The following is a 27,352-nucleotide window of genomic DNA, read 5'->3' as shown; positions in this document are numbered from 1 at the left end:
TAGCCCATTTGTATTCATAAAGTTGTCTCCCTATTATTTCAATTCCCCTGATATGTTTATCTTCCATTCAATCTGTTCTTCTTTCTCAAATTTCTTCTGATTTATATAGAAAGTCTTTTCTATTTTCAGTGTTGTCACTCTCTTTTCTGGATTTTCCATTAACTGTATTTGTTGGTCAATTGAGTCCTCTGTCTTAATATTTGATTGTTCCACTTCTTCTGTTATCTTCTGCATTGTTAGTTCTTTGGTTGTAGTCAAAGTTTGGGTTTGTGTATCTAAGATGGCGTCTTGATTTTTATGTTAGGTCTTATTTTATCACAAGCTGAAAGAATGGTTTCATGTATTGCTTTCAACATGGAGAGGATCTTTTCCTGGTCTTCATCCATCTCTTTCACATGTTTATAAATAGTCTTTATAGTCATTTGTCAAGCAAGATTTTATAATCCAAGGTATTTCATCATCTCATATAGTAACCAATATTCCTCAAATAAAGAGATATGAAGGCAATTCCCCACATATAACAGTTCAAGTAGGCCAATTATGCCACCCAGCTGTTCTCTTACAGCTGAGTTTCTCACAGGTGGTGCCAAGGTCAAAAGAGTCTTATCTAAGGTCTGGGCTTTGAGCCAAGTCTCTGTTAGGAGATAACAAGTTGTAATACCAAGCTTCGCCACAAGAGGTCACTGATGCCGTTTAAGGTTTTTTAAGTTCAAAATTTTTATAATCCTTTTTCCAATTTTATTTCTTTTTTGTAGCTAAAAGCAAAAGTCTCCAATAACAATAGGAAAATTTTTGGTCCCCAAGTTCCAGGAACATATAAATCCAATTAAATCAAAGTTGTTCTTTTAATGCTTTAATTCCCCTGGGTAGTGAGTCGTCGCTATTCTTAGAGGGTGGGATAGAAATTCCCTTCCCTCTCGCCTCACAGGGGGAAAAATATTTCAGGCAGCTTTTACAAGAAAAAAAAGTACTTAGGGTAAAGAGAAGATTGGATCTCACCCAGTTTTATCCGTGTTGCTTTCGAAGTGCTTGGTGGTAAGATTGACTGCGGCTGTCTGCAGCCTAGTGACGGGCCATATTACTATGGCTGGTCTTTCCTCTGCCAGTTTGGAGGGATGCCCCGGATTGATCGGAAGCGAGGGTCCCCTCCTTACTCATCGCCCCTACAGGGCGACTTTTGATCTTTTCCAGGGTCCCCCAGTGGAGTGAAACCGAACGCGGAAGATGGAGCTCGCCTTCCAGCGTCCGCGGTAGCCACGATGGCAAACCGGAAGCCCAGAATAGAAGATTCTTCATAAGTTGATAGCATTTGATTTACCAGCTCAAGAATGCATCAGATAACACTAGTCATTGTTGACCATATATTAGCACTGGAAATCCACCATTCCCAGAATTTCCACAAATTGCGTGATTGGTTTTCATTAGTATGATTTTTCCCATATTAAAGAGCAACACGAGCATCTTATTAAACAATCATTTTGCTACTACAATCCCCCAATACTTCCAAAATCAACTTATCCATTTTGTCACTATAAAATATTGCCTGCCATGTTCTATGGCCGTGGTGGTGAACCTATGGCCGTGGTGGCGAACCAGGTGGCACACAGAGCCCTCTCTCTGGGCACGCGCGCCATTGCCCTAGTTCTAGGCCTTCAGCTGGGTTTTATAAAACCTTTTCGCTTTAGGCCTCTGCCGCCGTGTGCAAAAAAAAAAAGGTTCAATCAATTTCAACTTCTCGCAGGAAAAAAAAGATCTCGCAAAGTTGGAATTGATTGATTGAACTTTTTACTCCCACCCAATCTGCCGTTACCACCGCCCTACCCGGCGCCCGATGATACATAAGTGGGTTTTGGGTTGCAGTTTGGGCACTTGATCTCTAAAAGGTTCGCCATCACTGTCCTATGGTCTTCAAAAGATATTTTTCTTTGTAAGCTGTAACTCCTTGTCATGCCCACTCTGGTGATATTGCCATGCTCATCCAAATGCAAAAGTGTTGTGGATTAATTCATTATTCCTTTCAAATTTGGAGCATGGTTAATATATGTTTAATTCTCATGAAATAGTTGCTGCCAAGAATTTGAATAGTTAGCTATTTTCATCTGTCTTGTATGGTATAGTAGCAAAGAATTTCACTAAAACGTTGGTGAAGACATATGTCCTCATGAAGGAATTAGGAAGACTCAAAATTAAAAGAAAAAGGTTGTAGGCTCATTTGAGTTGGGACAAAAACCCCACAATGTATTTCAGAAAAAAATACAAGGGTTCCAGGGAATTTTCTTTATGCTATTTACCTGCTGACAATTTTCTGCTTATTATCTTATTGTCTTCCTGACCTTGGTATTTTCAGAAATAGTGATAGGATAGCTTTTCTTTGAAATCCACAATGTAACCAGCATTGTTTTTATATCAGGAATCTTTGCATTTCTATGTTCCAGGAAAGCAAAATGATTTTTTATAAGAGAGATTTATCCCCAATCTATGTCTCTAATATATTAACAGCATTTCTTTTCTGTATAAACCACAAATTTGTCTTTTTCACCATGTCATCACGTAGGGGATTAATGTCTTGAACATGGCACTTCCAATGCCCTAGTATTTGTGTATCTTTCCTTTATTTCACATTCTTGCTGTTCTAAAAGGCTTTTGTGTTCCAGTTTACTGAGACATAGCCTTGAACATGGATCTGTCAACTCTAGATCTATTCACTTGCTTTAAAAAGAACACTTGAAGTTTTCTTATCTTGTTATAGAACAGCCTCTTAGGATTTGGGGATAGGGATAAAGATAGGGTAAATGAAGATTATATTAATTTACAGTTCAGTGAATTTCTGCCACCTAGTGAATTTCCAAGAGATACCTAGCTATCTGGTCACTTTAGAAGGAGCTAGAATAAACATAAACTGGTTGAAGTTCTGTGCAAGCTGTAGACTTGCAAAAAATAAAATAAAATAAAGACATACCTATGATTCTGTAGTACTGTGAGTATCAGCATAGACCTGAAAAAAGATAACTTTAATATATTTGGTATTTATTTAAAGATTTGTTGTAAAGATTTATGAATGCAAGGATTCATAGCCAGGAAACTTTGTATAGTCACAATTCTAGCAAATGAGTTTAAGCAATAATACACATATCCGATAAAGTAGATTGCTTCAAAACTAAGAGTTGCCTGCTTTGGTGCTATGAAAATAATGATTGTTTATAATGAAGACTAGTGCTGACTAGACATTATAATCATAGTAATTTAAGCCCAGAAGCAGCTTTATGTCCAACAAATAGCAAAATGTATAATAACGGTGCTGGGGTATGTAGAACTATTCTAGGTATCTAATAGTCTGAAGTCCTTGTGTGACTTGTCCATATCAAAATCAAATCATTTATTTATTACAAAGACAAGCATAAGAAGTGTTGCTTATAGTCAGCTGAAGACCATAGAAAATATATCTGTTTTAAGAATAATCCTAATTATAAAACAGAAAATGTAGATAAAAAAACCAAAAGCATAAAATAAATCTAAAAGGAGAAGTAGGAGCATTAGATGGGTATAGAAGGTGCATAAAAGTTGGGCAGAATAAATCTATCACATCACACATTGTACTGTACCCTAGTATGATGGGCATGATGAACGTAGGTACTCATTAAGACTAATTTATGATACAGGTCATCATATGATGGACTGCTGCATAGAATTTAGTAATATTACATGACATAGCATGGTTAATACCAAAGCAGCAGCAAGGCATAGAATTACCCTGGTGGAAATGAGGCTAGTGCAAATGTCTCTACAACACAGACACTGGAGAATCATATGCCCTCTGTATGTTCACACTCACAGTGGCATTCTATCTCTGGGTAGGGAATTCCTGTATCAGCCTTCAAGGACAGCTGAAGAGAGGACCTGATATCATGCCAATAGTAGTTGGATATTTTGAGTTTAGTTGTGTATGTCCTAGGGGAGGCAGAATACCTGTTAGATTCACTAGCAATAAAGTTTGAAAACCTCATTAGATCCAATTGGCACCCTGTCTGCTGCACACAGTTTAATGAGTGCTTTGTCCTGATCATATCCCATGCTGAGTAGAAAAACTACAGGAAAACCCAAGGTTGAAATGTTAAGTTGCCACTGCCTTTTTTCATGTGGTCTGAAAATCATTTTCCATAATTAATTCCATCAGCAAGGCTGAGGGCAAAAAAGGATAGTCTGAGCCAATAGGTGAGTATGTCACCCACATTCTAGCCTCTACTTTCATGGGGCTCATCTTAAGGTGGCATTAGAGACACATTTTGGAACTTAAAGGGCCAATCTTAAGAGATTTGGATTGAACAAATTCTAATGGTGCAAAATTAAAGAAGAGGTCCAGCTGGATATCATAACAAAGTTGTGGTATTGACTGGAATAATTTGAATGCTTTAGGTATTAGTAGCCACCTCTTGTCTTGAGGAATTTAAGGATAGCAGATGAGCTACTCTGTATATTTTCAATAATGTAATCCCTATGGGTTTCCTGCTGTTGGCAGTACACTCCCAGGTATTTGAAATAGGACAAGGGTCCCCAACTCCGGGTCCATGGACTGGTACCAGGCCGCGGCATGCTAGCAACTGGTCCGCACAAACAAGCAAAACCCCATCCACGGGATGCAGGCAGCATACAAAACCACACCCCCTCCAGTCCACGGAAAAACCTCTCTCCACATAACCTGTCCCTCGTGCCCAAAAGGTTGGGGACCTCTGAAATAAGAGGCTTGCTCAGTCTTGTAGCCATCTATGCTCTAGGAGAGGCTTTTGAGCTTTTGACATATGCCATGATTTTAGTTTTCTGATAATTGAGGTCTAGCTGGTCTTTCTTCTTTGAAATACTGTGTTAGAGTTGTCAATGTTTTTTTAAGGGTAGTAGATATTCTTGAAAGTATTGTTGCATTGTCCCCTAGAGGACAACAAAGCTGCTTTTGGAGAGTGAAAGCTTGTGTTAAGGAGGTAGGCTACCATGGAATTGATGTAGAAGTTGAATAGGAATGGGGCTAATATGCAATCTTGCTTGACGCCTTTCTCAGTTTCAATCACTGTGGTAAGATGGCCCTGGGAGTTACATCTTATTTGGACTAAGGTCCCTTCATGAAGCATACGTATTAGATAAAGTAAATGTCAGTAAATCAAGGAGACCTCCAGTTTTTCCCATAGTTTAAGTTGGGATATAGAATCAAAAGCTGCTTTGAAGTCTGTGAAGACAACGTAAAGGAAGTTTGTGTTCAGAAGGAGTATTTTTGGATGAGATATGGAGTATTAGGCACTGATAAATGGTAGATCTGCCTTTTGTAAAATCAGCTTGATTCTCTGCAAATATGTTTTCTTCTTCCAGACAAGGGAATCTTGAGCAACAAGAATTTTGATCTCTGTCATAATGGCAGAATTTCTATAGTTTGGCTATGTTCTTCAATTCTAGTAGAGGTATCCATGTAGAGTATGCCTCCCAGGTCCCTGAGGGGATGTGACATTCCACAATGGATGGGCCATTGCTTTGGACTCTTGTCTATGTAAAATACATATTTTATTATATCACATGAACAAAATGAGCAATTCTAGACATCTATAAAATGTGTTGCCTAACAATTACTTCATTTAGTGAATATTCTGGTTCCAATTAGCATTGTTAAGTGAGGACTATCTGTACTGAGTGGAAAGCAGTGGAGAAAAATATTTCAACATGCTTTCTGTTTATGCTGAATCCAATATACAGTGAATAGGAGGCTGAAGTATTAGGTATACTGCCTTGAGTTATACTTTAAAAAGGTGGAATAAATAATAACAATAATAGCAGCTAACCACCAGCATTTTGGAAAGATTCCTTAATCAAATTATTGAACATATCTTGATTGTTGTGTTATTCTCTCCCTTTTTCTTAACTATAAATGAAAAATATTATTTTTGATTCTATTTGCCTGACCCTGCCAGTTATTATATATTGATAGCCTATTTCTTTGGCAGATGGAGAAAAACTTAGTGGGAATTAGTAGAAATGCTGATCTTGAAATACTCAGGATGAAAGCTAAACTTGTGTACTTTAAGTCAAGTCAATAGAACAAGCAATTCTCTTTAAAGCAAAAAAAACCCCTAATCTCTGTGTCATGTTAATTTGTGTGATGGATAACAGAAAGATATGCTGTCTTTATTTTTCTGTAGACTTTCAGAATACAGAAGCTATTTGGTATTGCTTCCACAACAAATTTGCCACTTTGGAAATTTTGACAAGCACGTTATACCGTGAACAATTTCCAAATCAAGGCTGCGAAAATTGATAGGGATATCTGTTTTATTTCCAAAAATTCTCTTATAAAAATAAGTAATTGCATAGGCCAGAGCAAGTGGGTTGTACACTCCTACAGTGATACACTGTTACTTTACAATTAAGTCCATTCTGATGGATGGAAAATACTACAATGAAAATAGAGGGGGTATTATTTGTTTATGCTGTTATTTATAAACAAGACTATGTTCTGTATCCCTTAATTTTAAGGTAACAGAGTTACAGAACATCAAAAACATAACCAGACTGCCTCGAGAAACCAAGAAGCATGCAGTAGCAATTATCTTTCATGATAAGACATCAAAAACATTTGCCTGTGAGTCAGGTAAGCAGTTATTATCGTATCTTTAACTTAAGCAAATTTTGCTACTTATGAAACAGTACTTCATATGGATTAAGATACATAATTCATCTTAATAGGAATGTGCATAACTGTTTGTTGTATGATGGGATGGTATATCTCACCCTTTCAGTATTTTTAAAAACCTTCTTTTCTTATTTATTACTTATCACTTTCTTACTTTGTCCTCAAGGTGGACAAAAGGTTTTTTTTTCAAGTCTCCAGTGCAACTTTTAGAGCTGAATAAACATTGCCTCAGGGAAGCTATAAGAGAAGCAGTGATGTGCATTTTTGTTGGTTGCCAAGCTTGTTATAGGCACGTGCTAGAATATTAAAAAATCCTGTAAGAGAGTACAAAGAACAGTTCTAATTCCAGGTTAAATTCACCTTCATTTTCATTTTATTTGTGGCTACTTTAGTTTTCCAAACAAAGTCATATGATTCATGAGGAAAAAACTTAAACATTTCTCATTAGAGAAAATCTTCTATTTGTAAAATCACTGTTTTAATTGGAAATAAATTATACTATAATAGACTATTGCATCTCTCTCTCTCCCCCCTCTGTCTCCCCCCTCTCTCTTCTCTCTCTCTCTCTTTCTCTCCCCAATAGATGGAGTTATGTTTCTAATGGATCAGCAGAGGCCTTTAGGTAGTAGTAATAACGTTCTCCTCTTTTGGTCCTTAATTAGAACTCTTTTTGTTCTTCCATAGAATCAAAAGCATGTTTCCTCTGATCTTAAAGTAGTTTCCCAGCATGATGTCCGACTATTGATTCCCTTCTCCTTCATTAATTCTAAAACTAAGCTGATGGCTGTCATTATATTTTGAGGACACGAATAGCATTATTTTATTATGCACTATGTGAAATTGTAATGGTTTTTTTAGGACCTAAATCTGTTATCATTTACCTTCATTTAAAGTGTTTATGTTGCAAAACTCTATTTTGCAACATAAACAAACACATAAATTTCTCACATGCCTATGCTGGCAGCAGTGTACAACAAGAAAAAAGGTTAACAATTGTGGAACATTAAAAAGCAAAATACTGTATATAGTGCAGTGGCACTAATCAAAAGGGTAGATATCAAAGCCTAACATCCACCTAATGTTGTACCTCAGAACTAGGTTTTCATTTATTTGTGAAAACCCATTAGAGCAGAGTTCCCCAACTTTTCCGGCTTTGCAGTCCAGTGGGGAGGGAGAGGGGACAGTTGCGTGCGAGCGGTGGGTGAGTGCATACCCAGGTCCATTTGTGTTAACAATGGGCATGGGCTGCTTGCACAAATGGAACACATACGCATGTGGTCACCCGCTGTTGATGCAAGTAGGGATGCACACACATGTGTTCACTTGCTGCTTCCATGGCCCAATTTTGAATGGTTCACGGCCCAATAGTGGACCACGGCCCAGGGGTTGGGGACTCCTAAGTTAGGGTAAAGCAGTGTTTTTCAACCTCTGCAGCTTTAAAGATGTATGGACCAGAATTCAATTTAGTGACTTGTGTGTCAAATGCAGTGTTGGGAATAAAGCTTTTAGCTCCCACCTCATATACTGATTACCCATATAATGTTTCTTCAGGTTTATTTTATTTTAAAATGAGGTGAACAAAATTGTACTGAATTATCTAATCAGTAATGCATTATAGAATTGTCTACATGCTACTATATGAAATACACCAGTAGTATATTGGTGCATTTTTCACAGCAGCTGAATTTTTGCATCTACTCGGCTGTTTACTATAACTCAAATTCCATACCTATTCATATTCATCACATTCATCACATCACATATTTTGGATAGGATTTTCCCCTTCAGTATTAGGAGTCTTCATAATCCCTAATTTTACTATCTTCAATAGCTAAATGTCATTCACAAAAGTGACTGCCTCACTGCTCCCCCTTGTGGGATCTCCACTTTCTATTTTATTTATTCAGTTTTTTATAGTCACCCATCTCAACAAGTGACTCTGGGAGGCTAAAAAAAACCCCAAATAAAAGTTATTACAACAATACAAAATTTAAAACATATAGTAGTCAAGAAATACGCCCCATAATCACTAGAAACAGGTCCCTGCATATACTCAAGGCCCCATCATTATATCAATCTGTGAAGGTATTGCCAGCTGTGTGTATACACTCACATGTAGACAGCTGGATATGACTTTGGAAATAGCTTTGCCAATTCTCCAAAAGGTATAGCTTCCTTATATTTCAAGGAAGAGTCCTTAGCTTGCATTAGCATGATTTAAAATTCACCTCTTTTAATGCTTTACATGGCTCTACTCCATATATTAATGTCTTATTAATGCCAACAGTTTCAAGAATGCTAAACTGCAGACCAAATAAGCTTCAAGAGACAATGAGAAATGTAGTATCACAAAATGTAGTATCACAAATGCATGTTGTTTAACTGAGATACAGAGGTATAACTGAGAAAATTTATGAAATTGTAGTGGAACACAAAAAATGGATTTAGATTCTTAAATTAGAACCAATTTAAAGGTCAAAATAGAGTAATGAGCATTTGAAGGCTGAATCTAGTGATTGGTTTCCTTTCTGCCTTAAAGATCCTGCCAACTATCATCAATTCAGTGTTTTTTTTAATTTAGAGCCATGCTTAATCAGCCAATTGATCTTAAACAGTTTGATATTTTCACATAATCTCATAAAGTGGCTTCATAAATAGCCAAGCACATTTTTAAGTTGTAGAATATGCACAACTATAAATACATTATTCATAGAGCTACAGTTGTGATAGTTAATAATTGGACTTTACTACAGACCTTTTGTATTTATTTAAAAAGTATTTGGCTTTGCGTTATAAGCATAAGTTATATACAAGATAATAAACAAAATATATATAAGCAAATAACACTAATTATTTTTTAAAAATGCAATAAATAAAAGAAATTTGGCTCTTTTTTCTTTTTCTTTTATTGTATTATACCCTTACTATAAATTTCTGCGTTCTAAAAATATGGTTTCTTCTGTAGAATCTATTTCCTACAGCTTTATAAACAGTAATATTAATTTCAAACTCTCGTAACACATATCTTTACAAACAGACCAGCACCTTCTGGTTTCTTTCCACAATGGTATTTTTCTTTTACACGCTATAGTTTTTATACATAAGTTACCAAGTATTTTTTTTTCTCATGAGCTGAATAGCATTGTGAATTTGTTTTTAAACACTGGATGTCAAAATGTTAACTTAATAAATAAAAGCAAGTTTATAAAAATATTTATTTGCGGGTTTTTTTTCTTTTTTCTCTTTTTAAAATTTTATTTTATTTATCACTTAGGAGATTGGTTATAATTGATAATTATTTCGCAAGGAGAAGGGCTAAGAACTGAATTCTCTATATCCAAATGTAAATATGATATTTGGCTAAAGAGTGGCATTATAGAATATTTTCGTATTTTAACTCTTTAATTGCTCTAATGTAGCAATTAAAAAATCAAAATATAGGTTATGAGACACTCCAAAGTTAGGGATTGGATGCTATGTGAGGCACCCTTTGAAACATAGGAGGTAATAGCAAACACTATCTCAGACCAAGAGTTGGAGCTAAGGGCTTTGGGACCTAACATAATAAGGATTAAAGCAAGCAATGTTTCTTTAACCAAATTACCTTTGGGCCTCTTGGCGTTCTAAAAATTCCATAGCTCCTTCCTTGTATTATGCCAGTAAAATATAAAAGAACAGGGTTTACAGTGCTATGGACGCAAACAGGATATAAAATGTGTCCATAGCACAGTTGTATTTTTATTTAACTATCTTTGACATAGAAAAAATATTTGTTTCTATATTGTTAATCACACAATCTAGCAAGAATAAGTGAGCTTTTGGTAGAGTCAAGTAAAAGGTTGTCAGGGAGAAATATAACAATGTTACATAATCCTTTCACCCCTTCATATAAGCTGAGAATGGTGAGTTTGCTTATTTCATTTGTTTTATTGATTCATTCATTCATTCCATTTATATCCCTCCTTTCTTTCGCTTGTGATAGAACTTAGTTAAACTATGCAATGCAAAAAAAAAATTGCATACAAAGTAATCTTTGACTTATGATCACAGTTAAGTCCAAAGTTTCTGTTGCTAAGCAAGTCAGTGGTTAAATGAATTTTGTCCCATTTTACAACCCTTTTTGCCACAGTTGTTAAGCGAATCACTGCACTTGTTAAGTGAATCATGTGATCGTTAAACGAATCTTGTTTCTCCCCTCCCCGCATTGACTTTGCTTGTCAGTTGGGAAGGTTACCAATGGTGATCACATGACCCCAGGACACTGCAACTGTCATAAATACATGCTAGTTGCCCAGCACCCGAATTTTGATCACATGACCATGGGGATGCTGCAACAGTCATATGTGTCACTAAATGAATGGTTATAAGTGGAGGATTACCTATATGCACTTGCCATTCAAGTTTTATTTGAGAGTACGTTTGTGGTGGTTTCATCCAGATCAGGGCCACCATTCATGAGGTGAAAAGAATGTATTTCTCTCATTGTCTCTGTTTAGAAAAACTGTCATACATGCTGATGCAGGCATGTTGAAAGAAAAGAAAAAAAATATTAAATTAAAATTAAAAAGACTTCACGTTGATCCATGTGTTTATTTTTCAAAAGAAAGGAACTATGGAGAGAGATTTGACTTACCCGACAATGTACACTATTTTATAATACTAACCCAGTTTGGACCATTGACTGCTTTTTTTCTAAAGCATTTTTTCTTGTTTGTCATGCCTTCTAAGAGTTAACTACTTTGCTTATGAAGTGTGAGGTGGGTATATGTGTACATGAATACTCACCAGAATAAAGATAGATAGACCACCTGGCATTTGCAGTCAGGATAAGTAGCATTTAAATAAAATTCCATTTGCCCAAAAAAGGTAGAAAAGTGGGTGGTGATGAAGTTCCCTATTGACAGGGACTTAAAAAGCATTTTTTGGCTAAATAGTTTGTCAAGAGAAATAAGTTGCCATCCCACATCTGGGATGTGACAGAAATAATCCCAAGACTCTTTAAGCTCATTAAGAAATATCCTATCCTACTGATCCATGTGAGAACAAATCATATAGCAAACACAGCTTTGAATATATCACAAGGGACTCAGAAATACTGGGCAGAAAGAAAACAGTTAGGCCAGGGGTAGGTAACCTTGGCTCTTTTATGACTCATGGACTTCAACTCCCAGAATTCCTGAGCCAGCATAGCTGGCTCAGGAATTCTGGGAGTTGAAGTCCATGAGTCATAAAAGAGCCAAGGTTGCCTACCCCTGAGTTAGGCGATAGGTGGAGGGGGAAGGGTTGTTGGTTTTTTTTTTTTGCTCCTTCCTATCAGAGGAAGTGACTCAAGAAAAGAGAAAAGATTAATTATTTAGGGTGCTTTACAATTCTATCCTGTCTTTTCTAAGAAATACATATTCAGGATGGCAGTGCCCAAAGTAATTAAAACTATACTACATAATGGCAGATGATGTTTGGTAGATGATGCAGAAAACAAGTCCAGTAGAGATGTTTACTTAAGTTCAAATAAAAAAAGGCGGAAATTTCAATGTATCTTGAAGATCTATTGTAAATGAATGTATCTTTTTTCATGTTATCCCAATTTATTAATTAGAATACTCTTTGGCAGCTGGATATTGGTCAAGTGAATTTCAAATATGATTACTTTAATCTATTTTAAAAAATGGGGAGTCACCATATTTCTTAGCAAAGTCAGTAATTTTTCTCATCACTTTGACTGAAATCTTTAATGTTCTCAACTTTATGGCTGCTCAGATTTCATTGTTGACCTTTAAAAGAGCAGACTACCAACATTTCACAGTATTTGCCAATATTTGTTAATGTTATAGTGAAACTATTGGTCTACTTATTATTATTATTATTATTAATTCAATTTATATCCCGCCCTTCTCCTTACCGGACTCAGGGCGGCTAACAGCCTTATAAAACAATGCAACAATAAATACCTAATTTAAAACCAAATTAAAAAGAAATATTTGTTATGGCCTATATAATTAAAATTTCTCTTAAAAAACCCCACTAAAATTCCCTAGGCCAATCCCGCTTGTTGTAAGAGCCATGTCTTTAGGGCGCGGCAGAAGGAGGGGAGATCCGGGATCACCCGGATCTCTGGGGGTAGTTCATTGATTTTATTTTATTTTTTTAAAAAGACTGGGTTTAAAGAATTAGCAAATGGCAGATAATACTATGAAAATGGCGTACAGAAATTCAGAACACATACTCTTGTGTTGTCCGGACTCTGATCAACTGTTTCATTAACATCTTTTGTTCTTTCATAGAATTAGAAACAGTGGAAAAGGTTTTGGCATGATCTGCCCTTACACCTGATTTGTTCAATGAATAGTTGCTAAGGAGGGCACAATATTTTTGATTTTCTCTTTTATATAAGCTTTCAGAAACAGTGATAGTTATATAATGTATTAGCTTTCAAAAGGTTTGTTATAAATGCATAACTTGAACCGGCTGAATCTTTGAGTATTGATTCAAAACTGTAAAATATTTTGCATAAGCCATTTTATTCAATATATTCTGTCTTGTGGTCTGTCTTTGGATACAGTATATTCATTTTGGTGGGTTAGAGTTGTATTGTATTGTCCTAAAATTCCATTTTTCCCTGTGATGACATGATGAACATACCCATTTAATTAATTCCTCTATTTTGTCAGTAATTTTTTAAAGCCACAATTTTGCCTAATTATTTTGGGAGGTTTTTTGCTTGCTTACCTTCTTTCACAATTAATGGGGCTTTCTGGAGACATGGTTGATGGAGCTCTGCTAACTAATTTGTATTTTATTCCTAGTTTAACTGTAATCTTAAAATATCCATAAATTGATCTTCAGTCGCCTTGACCTTTACATTTAGATTTTTTTTAATTTTAATTTTTATTTCTAATTGATATAAATAAAAACAGAAGCAAGTTGTTTTTCAGTGTGCTTCTAAGTGCAAATCCTAAGATTTTGTATAGACTTTCATAGGAGAGTAAAGGTTTATCCCTAATTTGGTTGGGTGAAATGAGAGTGTGATGGTGTCAAGGCCGAAGCCCAGAGATGATACACTGAAATCCAGTTGAGTCCAGTTTTATATTTGCTTGTACATAATGGACAGAATCTTGCCAAATTAAAGCTGTAACCTTCTAACCTTCTAGATATAACCTGAGAGATTCTAGGATATGGCTACCCTGAACCTCTTCCCCACTCCCCAATCCAGCTCATAGCTGCATAGTTTCTTATTTTGAGTCTTTGTCTAGGAAAGCTCTGTGTTGCCAAACTTTCCATCACAGGTGGGTGGCTGAGTCAGTGGTAGACACAATGTGGTTCTCCAATGAGCAAACAAGGGCCTAAAGGCAGAAACTGTCTTACTTCTGCTGCATAAGAACTAGCCAGACTCTATTGGTAGGTGGTAGTAGCCTTTTAGGGACAAGATTAATCAGTGGGTAAAAACAACTTAAAACATCTATAAATGCATAGAAGCAACTACACTATTTATTTATTGTCTGCTCTATAGCATCAATAAGTTGTTATTTATAATTCATTTATAATTTATAATTAAAGATAGGTAAGGATTTTCGGAACTATTTGGGACATAGCAAAAAATATAATATAAGGATTTTCGGAACTATTTGGGACATAGCAAAAAGTATAAGGATACTTTTACACGGAAAAAAGAATGTGCATATATGAAAATAAACAAAATAATCTTTTAGATAACTTGTTTGAAAATTAAAATTCTATTTTATCTTGATTGCTATATTCTTAGTAGAAACTTAAATTTATACTCTATATTAATATGCACGGCAATTTATATTTATAATTGAGAGTTGTTTTAGTGGAAATAGGTAAACACGAAGACATTATTCCAGTTTAGATGTTGTTCTAGCAAATATAAGGTGAACCCTACAAGAAAAAAAAGGCCTGAATATGTAATGCTTCTGTTCTGGTTGTTGACCATCTAGGCCAGGGATGTCAGACTCGGAACGTCACATGACGTGTTGTGACGTATCACGACTTTTTTTCCATTACTGGCAATGGGGTGGGCGCAGTTTTGCCATGATGCATCTGGCCCGCAGGTCGGCAGTTTGACACCCCTATTCTATAGCACTTCATTTTATTTTTCACTCCCTTCTTCCCTTGCTGTCTTTTCCTAGCAAGATGTGCTATTGCAAATATGTATTGTGCTTTTAAACTTTGTTTTCCAGGTTTTAGGATTGTTCCCTTATATGTGTGTTTTTATTTCTTTTAAAGTTATACTTAGAGTGCCCCAGGCATGTTAATAACTCTCACCTGTTTCTCAGTAGCATTATTTTGACTATATTGCCTTCAGCACAAGAGCTCACCGTTAGATAAGTTATTGTACTGTGTATTAGAATTAAGTATTCCAGTCATTTTAGCAGACTTTCAGCCAGTAAAGGATGCTGAATCTAAGAAAAAGTCCCCAAATGATTAATCTATTTACAGGTGCCTGTACTGCAAATACAACATAAATAGCCAAATGCAAGTGAGACCAAACAGTGACAGAAAACAGAAAATGAAAAATAGATCTGGTATTTCAGGTTAGATGCAGTAAATTACCATGTTATTCACTGAAATCTCTCCAAACCCAGAAACTCATACATCATCTGTCAAGAGCTTAAATTCCATATATAAATTTATGTCATTTTTGTGTGTTGTCTCTAAATGTGTATTATTTTCAGAGGAGTCTTGAAGGTGTGGTAGTCATGTGACACTATTCTATGGGTCATGCTTTTACAAATTTCTTCAAAGAGCTAACCTACTTTCCAAGACATGAAAAAAACTGTCAAGTGTTGTTTTCCCATTTTCTCTAATATGTTCGCTTTTTGGCAAAATAGTATTTTGGATGAAAATAATTATCTAAGCACTGTCATTTTTAAATCAGTGAGGCTATGTAAATGTAAATTCTTTGTGAAATTTTGATAAAGAGTTGTATATTCTAGTTATCCGTTGGGATTCATATACATTGTATACATGTTATATTCTGGTTTCAGATTTTAATGTGAGTAGGTTTTCCTATGCTTTTTTTTTTTTTAAAGTAGCTGTAAATGTCTACTTGCCGCCAATAAATCTCTAATGTAGAAAGTTTGTTGTACACAGGCTTACCCAAGGCCAGATTTATATTCATCCCTGTCCAAAGAAATTGTCAAAAGCCAATTTTATACTGAATCCAGGGAAACATTTACTGTTATGCTTTTAGAACTCAGATATAAGGTGACAATAATAACTAAGTTTAAGTGAAAAAAAAATTATTCAGCTAAAGATGACAAAGATCAGAATATTACAAGTTTCTTTTCTGTTACTGCCAAATATGCAGCTAAACTTCTTAGTGCCCAGGCTCAGGACTCAGTTTCTGAGTCTGTATGTGGCCCTGAAGAACCTGCTCCAGATGAATCTGTGGAATGTCAGCCTTAGGGAGCACAAAGCCAGAAATCCTACCAGGCTGAACAAACACAGGCATCTTCTGAGCAGCTGGAAAAGTCAGGTAAGTATGACGTAAGACCTCCTAGCTTCCCCACCAGATAAGAGAAGACAGCAAAACATTGATGTTCTCTTAGGTTCCTCATTAAGCAAAGGAGTAAACTTTCTGATTAATAATACTAATAAAGGAGAATATTTGTAGCTCAGGATTGACATGAAGGATCCTTGGTGCTCTCTGAGCTTGCTTGTTTTCTTGCAAACGTTTCATTATCCAAACTAGGTAACTAGCACCGATGATGTTGCCTAGTTTGGGTATTGAAACGTCTGCAAGAAAACAAGCAAGTTCAGGAGCACCAAAGACTAATAAGCAGCCAGCTATCACTGACTAGTGATAGCTGGCTGCTGCCTTATTTAAGAAAAAGCTCTGAGTTAGGTTCTCTTTGCTGCAAACAACATCTCACCTTCAATTCATGTGTAGATTCTACTCTTGGACATCTGATCTTTGAACTGGATGACAACCTTGACATGGCTTTTTGAAATTTGGAGCAACTTTAGACAACTATTTTATGCTCATATTTAAAAGCAAACTTTTCAGGCAAGCCTTTTCTTCATTTACACTCCTTTGCTTCATTGTTAACTCTTCAGCCTTGAAGTAAAACTGGTGATCTCTGAGTAACCTTGTTTGTGGCCGAAACCTGAAATAGGACACTTAGTTTCCTAAGGCTGTATTTTTAAAAGAGCAAATATATCAACCTTAAAACTTAAAAAATTAAAAAGTATGAAAGAGGGCTTATCTTGAGCTATAGCTAACCTTAGTTACTGAGGTTTCCTAATTGGGAAACAGAAGATTTGGATGACTAGATTATATTGTGAGACTATTGATTTCTCACTGCACTGAGAAAGTATCAATGAGAGGAGATTCAAGAAGAAGAAAGTAGAATTTATATTTCTTGACTCCATTAGCTGTGCAGCCACAGTCTCCAGAGCCTTTGCTGAACCTGACCTCTTTCTTCAAGTAGCTTCTTAAGCAGCCTTTATAAATAATGTTGCAAGCCCACAATCCCACAGTTCTGCCTCCTTCACTATCTCTGCTTGTGTTGTCAGGAGTGGACAAAGACAACAAACGTCGTCCCCATTGCGTATTGCAGACACAAATAAAAATAACTTTTAGTAAAACTTATTTCTAAAGTCAGGAGTGGGAATTCCCAAAACCCCTTTCCTCGATAACATCTGAGGGTCACCGTTTTCTTGTCCTTAGAGGTTCCAGTTCTATGCCCATATGTAGATATGGCAGAAGCTGAACATGATACCATAAAGAGGATCAGTAGGTTCTGATGCTATAGATGAGGCGGTGGATCCCACATTTAGACAGCAATGGGCAGAGGAAAGCATGGCCAAGACACTGAGGAGAGTGATATAGCACATATTCAGGAGATTGGAGATCCACAGATTTGTGTAGATCCTCTTCTAAGCGAAAAAAACCCATCCATACTTGGGTCTAAGTGGTCAAATATTTAGGTTAGTTGTAAAGCCATGGCAGTAATTAGTAACATTACACAGGAAACAGCTGGATGAAAGTGCCTATACATGAAACTGGTCTTTGGGGACAGGCTAGGGTTTCTTTTGATAGACTTATCAACCCATTGTCCTGCAGTGACTCTCCTGGAGCTTCATTGCAAAACTAGTATTGGAGTCTCTCTGGCCTTTGAAGCAGGGGACTTCAATGCGAATGCTTCTGGTGGTGGAAAGGAAGTAAATTGGCCTGGAGAGTCATGTCTTCAGTATTACCATAAACTTGTCCCAGGTAATGTTTTTTTTTAATTTATTCATTAATCATTAAAAAGAGCAAGAGCAAGCAAAAGGAGAAAAGAAAGAAAATAGTTGATACAGAAATACAATAATCAGTAAGTGGATAAAGGCAATGATACAGTTAGTGCTCATTTTGTTTATGAGAAATTATCCATAAAGTACATTATGCAGATTAAATTATTTTAACAATGTGAGAAGGATTTGAGTCTCTGAGTGATGTTCCAAACTCTCCACTATTTGTTATTTAAGAATTTAAAAAAATGAAAAACTACTAAAAACATTATAGATAATTAGTTTCTTCCTCTTTGGTCTATTTCAACTAATGTACAATATTTATTGATACTTAACCTTTTATAATTTCAATTCTTTAATTAGTTGTTAAAAACCATACTCTAAATACTTACATTTGCCTTGCTGCAGACTATATATACTTTATATGGAAGCCATTCTTGCTTAAATTGGGTTAAACTTCTGTTGTGAATATCTGCTGTAAATTTTGCCATTATTATGTATTCTCCAAGATTAAGTACCTAGTCTGATAACATGTCTTCATTCAGTAATATTTCTCTTTTCCAATTAATAATTAGAACTACAGTTAGTGAATTGTGATATGTTTTGTTAATATATTTTGGAATTATACTTAGTAATAAGAAGTACAGTTTAATTTCAAACTTAATTTCAAAAAATGCTTTGAATAGTGCTCTGTATTTCTTTCCAGTAATTTTGAGATATTTTTTTTTATGTGTCTGCCACATTTGGTAAAATTCTCCTTCTGTCTCATGGCCTTTTCCAGTCATTTAGGTATGATTTGTCTTTCTTGTCAATTATTGACATAGTTGTATATGTTCTATAAAACATTTTATACCAGTTTTTTCTTAAGTTATAAAGCTAAAATGTTAAATTTTATAAAGCTGTGCCATAATTCTTCTCATTGTTCCTTTGTGACTGTTTCTTAAAAGTTTTGACTCTGTTTTATGAAGAAGTTAATTTGTTCTATCTCCATGTCACATTTAAGTAATGGCAAATACATATGTTCTAGTAGATGCTCTCAATTCAGTATAAGCATTTCAAATTCTGTCATTTTTCTTAGAAGCTTCTCATTTTTGAGATTGTTTTTTTTTTCCTAACAAATTGTAGGTACATCAACCACTGTATGTTCCAGCCTTCACAAAGCAAAACAGTTCTTTGTGTATTTTTGGGTTCTTTGTCCCAGGTAATCTTAAATCCAACAAATGTAAGCACATTCTGAATCTTTATTTTGGAGCAGATGGAACAATATGGAAGACATATGTGTTTGTTTACTTATTAAACTTTTATGCTCCCCATCTCCTCTATAAGGTGACACTGGGCGGCTTATAGGTTTATGCTTTGCTATCTCAGAGCAGTTTTTTTTATCTAGCTACAGATTGTTAGCACCTGGAATCTCTGAAATGGCAAAGGACTTGTTATAATGATCTATCAGAGGAACTGATGAAACTTGATGGTTTCCTGAGCATGCTTGACAATATCCCTATTATAAAGTATGAAGCTCTGGTTTGTACACTACCTGTTTGAGCTCTGATAAAAGCAGATTGCCAAGCAGGAAAAAGCAGGTTTTCAAAGGAGCTCCAAGAAATGAAGCAAATGAAAAGGTACTTAGATTAATGGTGGTGGGTGAATTACACTGAAAATAACCAAACTTTGGATAAGGAGATGGGTTTTGGACTATATGATGGTAAAAAGCATGATGAAGCAAGTGTATGCATCTGCTTTTATTGCATCTTCAGATTCCTCCCAGATATTTGTTCCAGATATTCTGAACTGTTTGGGAAAATGATGGGAAATATCCAAACTGCTGTAATATTTTTGCATATTTGTCAAAACAGACAAGATTTGGCAATTATAATTGCTTTGTATTGTGATAAAACATTTAATAGGGGAAGTTTAATATACATTTTTGAGGAAGCTTTTGATTAGGATTTTTAATATTTTGACCATAACCATAGTATTTAGAATGTATCAAGATACCAGTAACAGTAAGTTCTTTGATTAAAAGAATTATTCAAAGGTAGAAGACAGATATCTATATCTGATCTGCAGCAATGAGTTGTATATTTAATATGATTAAATACATATTAAATTAGTTATACTAACCATACTTAATGTTATTTTATTTTAAAATATAATAAAAAAAATTTAAAATATTTTTATGCTAGTATCTGATATTAAAATTTGGAGTTTAGTCCCCAGCAATAATTCATTTGTTATTATCTTTTCTTGTCTGACCTGTTTAATCCAATAACTAAATTAAACCTAGACATATGAGTAGAAGAAATAAAAAAGGTAACTGAATAAAATAAACAATCATATACAGTATATTGAAAAGGGTAATAATTCAACTTTTAAGATACTAATTACATTTTGTCGTCATTGAATCTTACATTAAATATTCATGTTTTGCCAAGCCAGCCTTTGATAACAGACCAAATCCTTTTCTAAGATCAGATAACAATCTTCTTTGCAATTTTTCCAGATCCAGAGTTCTTCCTATTCCAATTATCTAACCATTTTATCCTTAGATTTTAACTTCTTTACTAAAACTGTATTCACAGTATTAAGTCTGTTCAATAAATATGGAAGAACCTGAACACATGAATAAATCATATGAGTTAAGGGGGCTTCAAATTTGTCTCCTTTAACATGCCATTTTGATATTAAACCTTCTGAATTTAGAGAACGCTTTTGAAAACCAGTGGAGATGTAACTCTATCACTGAATCTTATTTCTTCTAATAGCTCACTGAAATTCTTTGTTAAGTTCCTTTCTAAAATATTTTTTTCTTGGCTTTGGCTTCTTTTCTTTTCTTGTCAAATTCCACCATCTTCTCTGACACCTAGGGGTTTTATTTCTTTTTCTTCAATTTTTTGCAATCTTTTCTCACATTCATCATTAACAATGTACTTGATTTATTCCACAATCCCTGTAATATCCTATTAATAACATTCCTGGTGCATTTTTTTTCCTTTCAGAGCTTGAGGCAGAAGAGTGGTGCAAACATCTTTGCATAGAATGTCTTGGAACTAGACTTAATGATATAAGCCTTGGTGAACCTGATCTACTTGCTGCTGGAGTTCAAAGAGAGCAAAATGGTATGTTTTTAGGTAATCTACTTAACATAGTTCAAAATCAGAAGCTCATTTATCAAATTGCAGAGGTTAGGCTTATTGGGATATTTATGTTGCATATAAATAGTTGATTTATGGGTACAGTTTAGATAAGGTAAGTAAAATTTATTATGGAGGTTTGACTTTCTTCAAAACTATGGACTAAGGTAAGGTGTGATTTATGAGTAATTTACAAGGCAAAGATGGTGCCAAAGGTTTTTATCATATTCTAATAATACAGACATTACTACATAAAGAATAATCATCACTATGAAATATTTTCTGGATAAATTTGCAGTGAAAAGGAAACAGTGTCAATGGTTTTCATTAAGACTAGAGATGGAACTCTCTAGTTTCTGAAATTCCAGTATGGAACTTTTGAAAATTTGGTATAGGACTTCCCAGAATGGACCTGAGTCAATTTTATGAATGCTATAAGCAAAATCATAATTTGTTCAAGAGCAGGCTGAAATGTTTCTGAGTTTTTTGTAGGACTCTCTTGAGCCACATCAGGCCAGAGAATATATTGGCACAAAATGCAAACTGATGCATCAGGTTAGAATTTGTTTTAAAAATTGCCAAAAGATCACAGTAAAAATAAAAATAAACCTAACATTTATGTTTCTTATTTATTTATTCAGTTTAGATAACTAAAACATATTTATTGTTTTGGATTAAATAACTGTTTTGAAATGACTCTATTTAGGACACTATCCCCGGGTTCTCCATTCATAATGCACCGTAAGACTCCAAGTAGCCATAATTAACAGCAGCATTTAAATTCAAGACCTGAACAAAATGGATGTTTTAGTAATATGCAGAATTGAATCATTAGTTTCACTACCCCAGACATTGCAATTTTGATAAATATCCCCCAGTGCCGAAATTTGCATTTAAATTAGCAGAGCTAAAGCTAGCTGTCACCTTAACTCTAGAAAGAAAAGCAGGCATTACAGTTGCTACACACAGCAAGACACGATGCAAAATATTTATTAATAAATTTAAATCAGGTATCAGAACTAGATAAACTATCTATAACAGGAGCATTAGCAAATGAATTGAAGTATCTCCTTTTTTGCAAACATATTTTTAAAAAAACTCCTAACCTACTTCTTACTTGCACATCAAAGCAAAAGTTGTAATGCAACCTAGCTGTGCTTTACTACCTGTATCAAGATAAAACAAAATATAAATGCACATTCATAGAATTGGGTAAAGTATTAATGAGTATCACAAGGTTTTATTTAATGAAATAATTTAGTTTAGAAATATTTTCCCTTTTATTCAACATACGTAGGATGCATTTGACTGAATTTTTCATTACAAAAAGGACTTCTGACATGTAAATGGTGCCTTAGCCTAAAGTCAGAATTGTATTTAAGAAGTTCACAATCATAGATAACTTTTTTTTTTTAAAAAATACATGGTTTAGATTTTAGATTTATATTTTTTTATTCTACCTTTATTTTTATAAATAATTCAAGGCAACAAACATGCCTACTCCTCCTTACTCCTATTTTTTTTTACAACCACAAATCTGTGAAATAAGTTGGGTTGAAAGAGAATGACTGCTCCAAATAATCCAGCCAGTTTCCATGCTAAGGCAGGACTAGAACTCATATCCTCCCAGTTTCTAGTTTGGTGCCTTAATCACTAGACCAAACCACTAGATCAGATTTTAATATACTTCATCAGTTTTATGTTCAAAATAATTCAGAGAGACAGACAAAAATTAGTCTACTTTTTAACTACTATTTTAATTATTAGCTTGAATGTTATTATTTTCTTGGCAGAAGATCAAATTTATTATTTATTTACAGGGCTTTTATTCAACTTATCTGCTGCTTCAACTGAAACCAACTCTGAGTGGTTTACATAGACCAGGGGTGTCAAACTCACGACATCACATGACGTGTCATGACGTATTGCGACTTTTTTTCCATTGCCGGCAATGGGGTGGGCTCGGTTTTGCCATGACATATCTGGCCTATGGGCCGCAGTTTGACACCCCTGACATAGACTATCATGTATACTTAAAAAGTTTTTTAAAATGCCGAAAACACCGATAATAATGTTGCAGAGATAAATTTTATGTTTATTATAATCCACATTACTGTACAGAAAGCATCAGCTCACTTTCCTACCCTAAAGGTCTGCTGATAAATCTAAATTTTGATGGCCATTCTGAAATCCAGCATAGGAGGAACCATCCATATCTCAATTTAAACTACTAATAAACTATCAGGAGCTACCTTTACCTATCATTCAGTCAAATTAGAGCCAAAGCTAATGATATCATTAATGGAATACACCTTTTGCTGATTCATATTATTCACCTATATTTAAAGGAAAAAAGAGATAATTTTTTTATTTATTTTTAATGTGCATATGAATCAGGAAATGGAAAATAATTGTATGTTAATATCCATATTTTTTTCAAAAAATATTCTGTACAATGTAGTTCTTGAACAGAGCAAATTAAGGTTGCAAAAAGGGATAAAATTGTACATAACAGATTATACTGACAGCAAAAAAAGCCAAGTCATACTTTCACCCATCCTCTAATTTATAGCAAATTCAGTTCTGTGTAATTATAAATTCAGAGAATGCTTTATTCTAACCAAAGTTAGTTAATATAATTATGTTCATTTTCATGTGAATATTTCTTGATTAATTACTCTTTGCATTCATCCATTTTGCAGAACAGTCACAGATTAGGTAGGTCATCTAAACAAGAGTATTGTTCTTACAGAACCATATTGTACAACCAGGTATATTTCTTATGTTTGGAATTACAATTTCCATCAGCCCTGGGCAGCAAGAGATAGAATTATAGCCCAAGCCATCTGGAGAGCAGATGATGCCTGTTCTTTTATAGTTTATTTCTTGGATTATTGCTAAAATCTCAATTGCAAATATGTATGACTAGGTTGCCAACTAACCCATTAAATTACTCATTTATTATGAATGAGCTCATATTATGGAATCAGAATTTTAAAGCCAGTGTAGATTTGTCAAGAATATTTTGTTTTTCATGCTTATATCCCTCTTCTGTTAATTGTATTTATTTATGAATGTCATTCTCTATCACGGACTATCACATTAGGCTTGCCTATCATTTGAATTTTATCTGTATTTTCTTCTTTTTCTTTAAGATATAATTATATTTCTGAACTGACTCAAAGCAACCATTGTGCTCAAAAAAAAAAAATAGCAGGATGGCCAGTTCTATGTATTTAGTATTGAAAATGAATAGAGTCAAACCTCAGAGATGCATTCATCCTTCAGGAGTTCCTAAAGATCTAGTCCAACAATTTATATGTATTAGTATACACCTCCCAAGTATTAGGAGCATATTTGAAAGTCTGATTTGATCGTTTACCATCGGCTCTTTTACAATGCCAGTTTTGTAAAACCTCTCAAGACTTTCTGCCTTTGTGAACTGGATGAGATCGAACACTTTCTTCTATGCTGTCGCATTCACTCCCATTTATTTTAGCTTTATTAATTCACATTAATTTTACATTCAGTTCCTTTTAGCTTATTCTTAAATTTACATTTTTGCTTCATAGCATAAAGGACTCCCCTTATGATTTTGCAATCCTCAACTTGAGCAAGGTTTTTCAACAAGTCAAAATATGTGCATCGATAATTAGTTTATTGCCACTCTTGTATATCTATCTTACTGTGTTCTGAATTAAAATGGATAAAATTGGATTTGATTTGGAGTAGGAGGATTGTTGTTTCATTGTATGTCTAATGCATTAGTGTTACAAAAGAGAAAAATAATAAAATGATTTCTTGTAGAACTATTTGTGATATCATGTTTACCCAGTAGCTTGGTAAATGAAATCTCTAGTTTTTTTCATTACTAGTTCTAAGTCTTCTAAATTTCATTGCATATGTTGTCTCCACTCTTGGATAATTACTATTGATTTTGTTTCTTTGTTTCACAGTTGAGGTTCAGTCTAATCAGGAACTTTTCTTTTTAATGGACAACACACCTTAAGACAGTGATGTTCAGTGTAAAAGAAATAAATGTGTCTTGACATTTTGAGCATTCTGTGTTTCCTTAATGTTCTTTTCTAATAATCTCAAATAGTTTAAGGTGGCGAGGGAGATTTTTCCCTGATTTACTGAACTTTTCAAAAATTTCAACCCCATCTTTTCCTGTGAATGTTAAAAATAGATTATGTGTACAGGTAGCCATTGGCTTATAACAATACCAATTAATATATCTTGTACTAAAATCGTAATAAAGATAGATTTGATATGATTTGATTTCATGCAAGACTGTTCATGAAATAGTTCATTTTGAAATTAAACTATTCACAAAAATAAAGAGAAGCCAGCTGGGAGTTAATTGCAGTCACAACTGTAAAATAAAAGATATGGGACACTGACAGTATCTCCACTGAGTTTGAACTGAACAAAAAGTTGATCTAGTTTGTTAATACACATTTCGTAGGTTTTTAAAAGGACTTTCAGCATTTACAAACTTTCTTTTAAAAATATATATATTTAATCATCCATTGATTTTTCAAAATTTAATATTCTAATTCTTTCTTCAACAGATCTGATAAATAACTGATCCTAGCTTTTGTTTGAATTTTTAATATTTTTAATATTTTTTTAAAAGATTGTGACTTTTTGTTAAAATGCAACATCTCTTAAAGAAACTAAAATTGGAAGTGCCTCAGAGCATGTTAAAACATCTAGGCCGTACTGTTTAATTAATACCCGTTTCAGTTGTATAAATTGCCAAATGTATATTGAAAGCAAATTAGACTCAAAGGCTTTAAACCAACTATTAAGAATCAACTGATTTAAAATATTAATCCCTTGTTAGCCCAAACTTTCCAACCAAAAGTCTGCCTCGTTATTTTTAAAATGGAGTTATTCCACAGTGCTCTCTTCACATGTGATTTGGGATCAAAACTAGCCACTTACCTATTAATAACCAAATAGGCCTAGCATTACTTCATCCAGCTTTCCATAATTATCAATAATAGCTTTAATATCATCTACATCTATAGTACAACCATATAGATTTAGTAATATAATCCACAGGTTATGTTTATGAAAATATTGGTAGGAATCTAAAAAGTTGATTTATATTTTTTTTAAAAAAAGGAGTGTTTGCATTGGCCTCAAAAACTGGAGTAGCTGCACAGAATACTTAAGTAATGGAAGAAGCTTTACTTGGTAGCAATATATTAATATTCTGAAAACTGTATAAAAACAAAATACATTCTCATAATCATCACTGATATTTTTTATTTAGACCCCCTGTGGACTAGGACATTAATGTGATTAGTGATTACATATAGCTTTGGAGATCTATATATAGATAGTGTAATACTAAGTGAATTAACTTCAGAGCTTATCAATAAAACAAAATCAAGTAGGCTGAGGGACAAATATATATATTGATAATTACAAATTTATTCATAGCTTGAAATCTTTAACATTATTGTACATGAAATTGTTCATTAACTGACTTTTTTCACACCTTCATTCCTGTTGGGTTTCTAATGTTTTACATTAATTTTGAGGCATATTTCCAGCTTAGTGTTCTATCTGTTTTTCAAAAAGTTACTTCTGTGAGAACATAAATCTAGGTTAGAATGGATTCTTGCTGGTACCTTACTGGACAATGTCTATACTACTACCTAAGTATCACTTTAAAATTAGATGCACTGATACATCTTTATAAATGTATGTTAGTTTATACAGTATTAGTTTATATTACTTTGCTGAGCAGTTATTGTTACACTTGAGTTTCACATTGTGAAAAGTATCTTTAAAAAATTTTAAAATTTGTCCTGAGTCCCATCCTCATTTGCCCCTGAAAATAGTACCACTGGAATTTGATTTCAAATCACCTAGTGGTGATTTTAGTCTTGCCACTTGCTGCTGCCAATTTGCATACGAAGTCTCTGGTTTTGTGTTTTTATGCTCATTCTTGCTATTCCTTAGGAATGGTTTTGACAGAAGCATTTGTCAGCAAGTATACTGTGACAAAACTGTCTTTGTGAATTGCACACAGCCACAGCTGTGCATAAGTATAACTATATAAGGAATTATATAAAGAGAGATAGTCTAGAACTTTAGTATTATATAATTTGAAATTATAGGTTCATATGCTAGCACACATCCAATCAATAAGGATAGATTAAATAACCGAATAAATGACTTTGAACAGAGCACTTTGTTTATCTACAAAAAGTTGCTCACCTATCACTTTTTGGGTACATTAATTAGGAGGTGATGTAATAAAACAATATTTAAGTGTAGTTTT

At 34.2% G+C, this 27,352-nt stretch overlaps 1 protein-coding gene across 1 annotated transcript in view; it reads left to right on the top strand.

The window, feature by feature from the left end:
• DOK6 (docking protein 6) overlaps nucleotides 1-27,352 on the top strand; it is a 170,515-nt gene that overhangs the window by 91,696 nt on the left and 51,467 nt on the right. Inside the window, exons 3-4 of the mRNA XM_015818246.1 lie at nucleotides 6,511-6,625; nucleotides 20,917-21,036. Coding sequence (XP_015673732.1) covers nucleotides 6,511-6,625; nucleotides 20,917-21,036 — 235 coding nt within the window. The remainder of the gene's footprint in view (nucleotides 1-6,510; nucleotides 6,626-20,916; nucleotides 21,037-27,352) is intronic.

This window comes from Protobothrops mucrosquamatus, unplaced genomic scaffold (genome assembly GCF_001527695.2).
Source record: "Protobothrops mucrosquamatus isolate PMUCROS unplaced genomic scaffold, P.Mucros_1.0 scaffold707, whole genome shotgun sequence".
Taxonomy (NCBI): Eukaryota; Metazoa; Chordata; class Lepidosauria; order Squamata; family Viperidae; genus Protobothrops; species Protobothrops mucrosquamatus.
The sequence above is the reverse complement of the archived record's forward strand: the minus strand, read 5'-3'. Positions and strand labels throughout refer to the sequence as shown.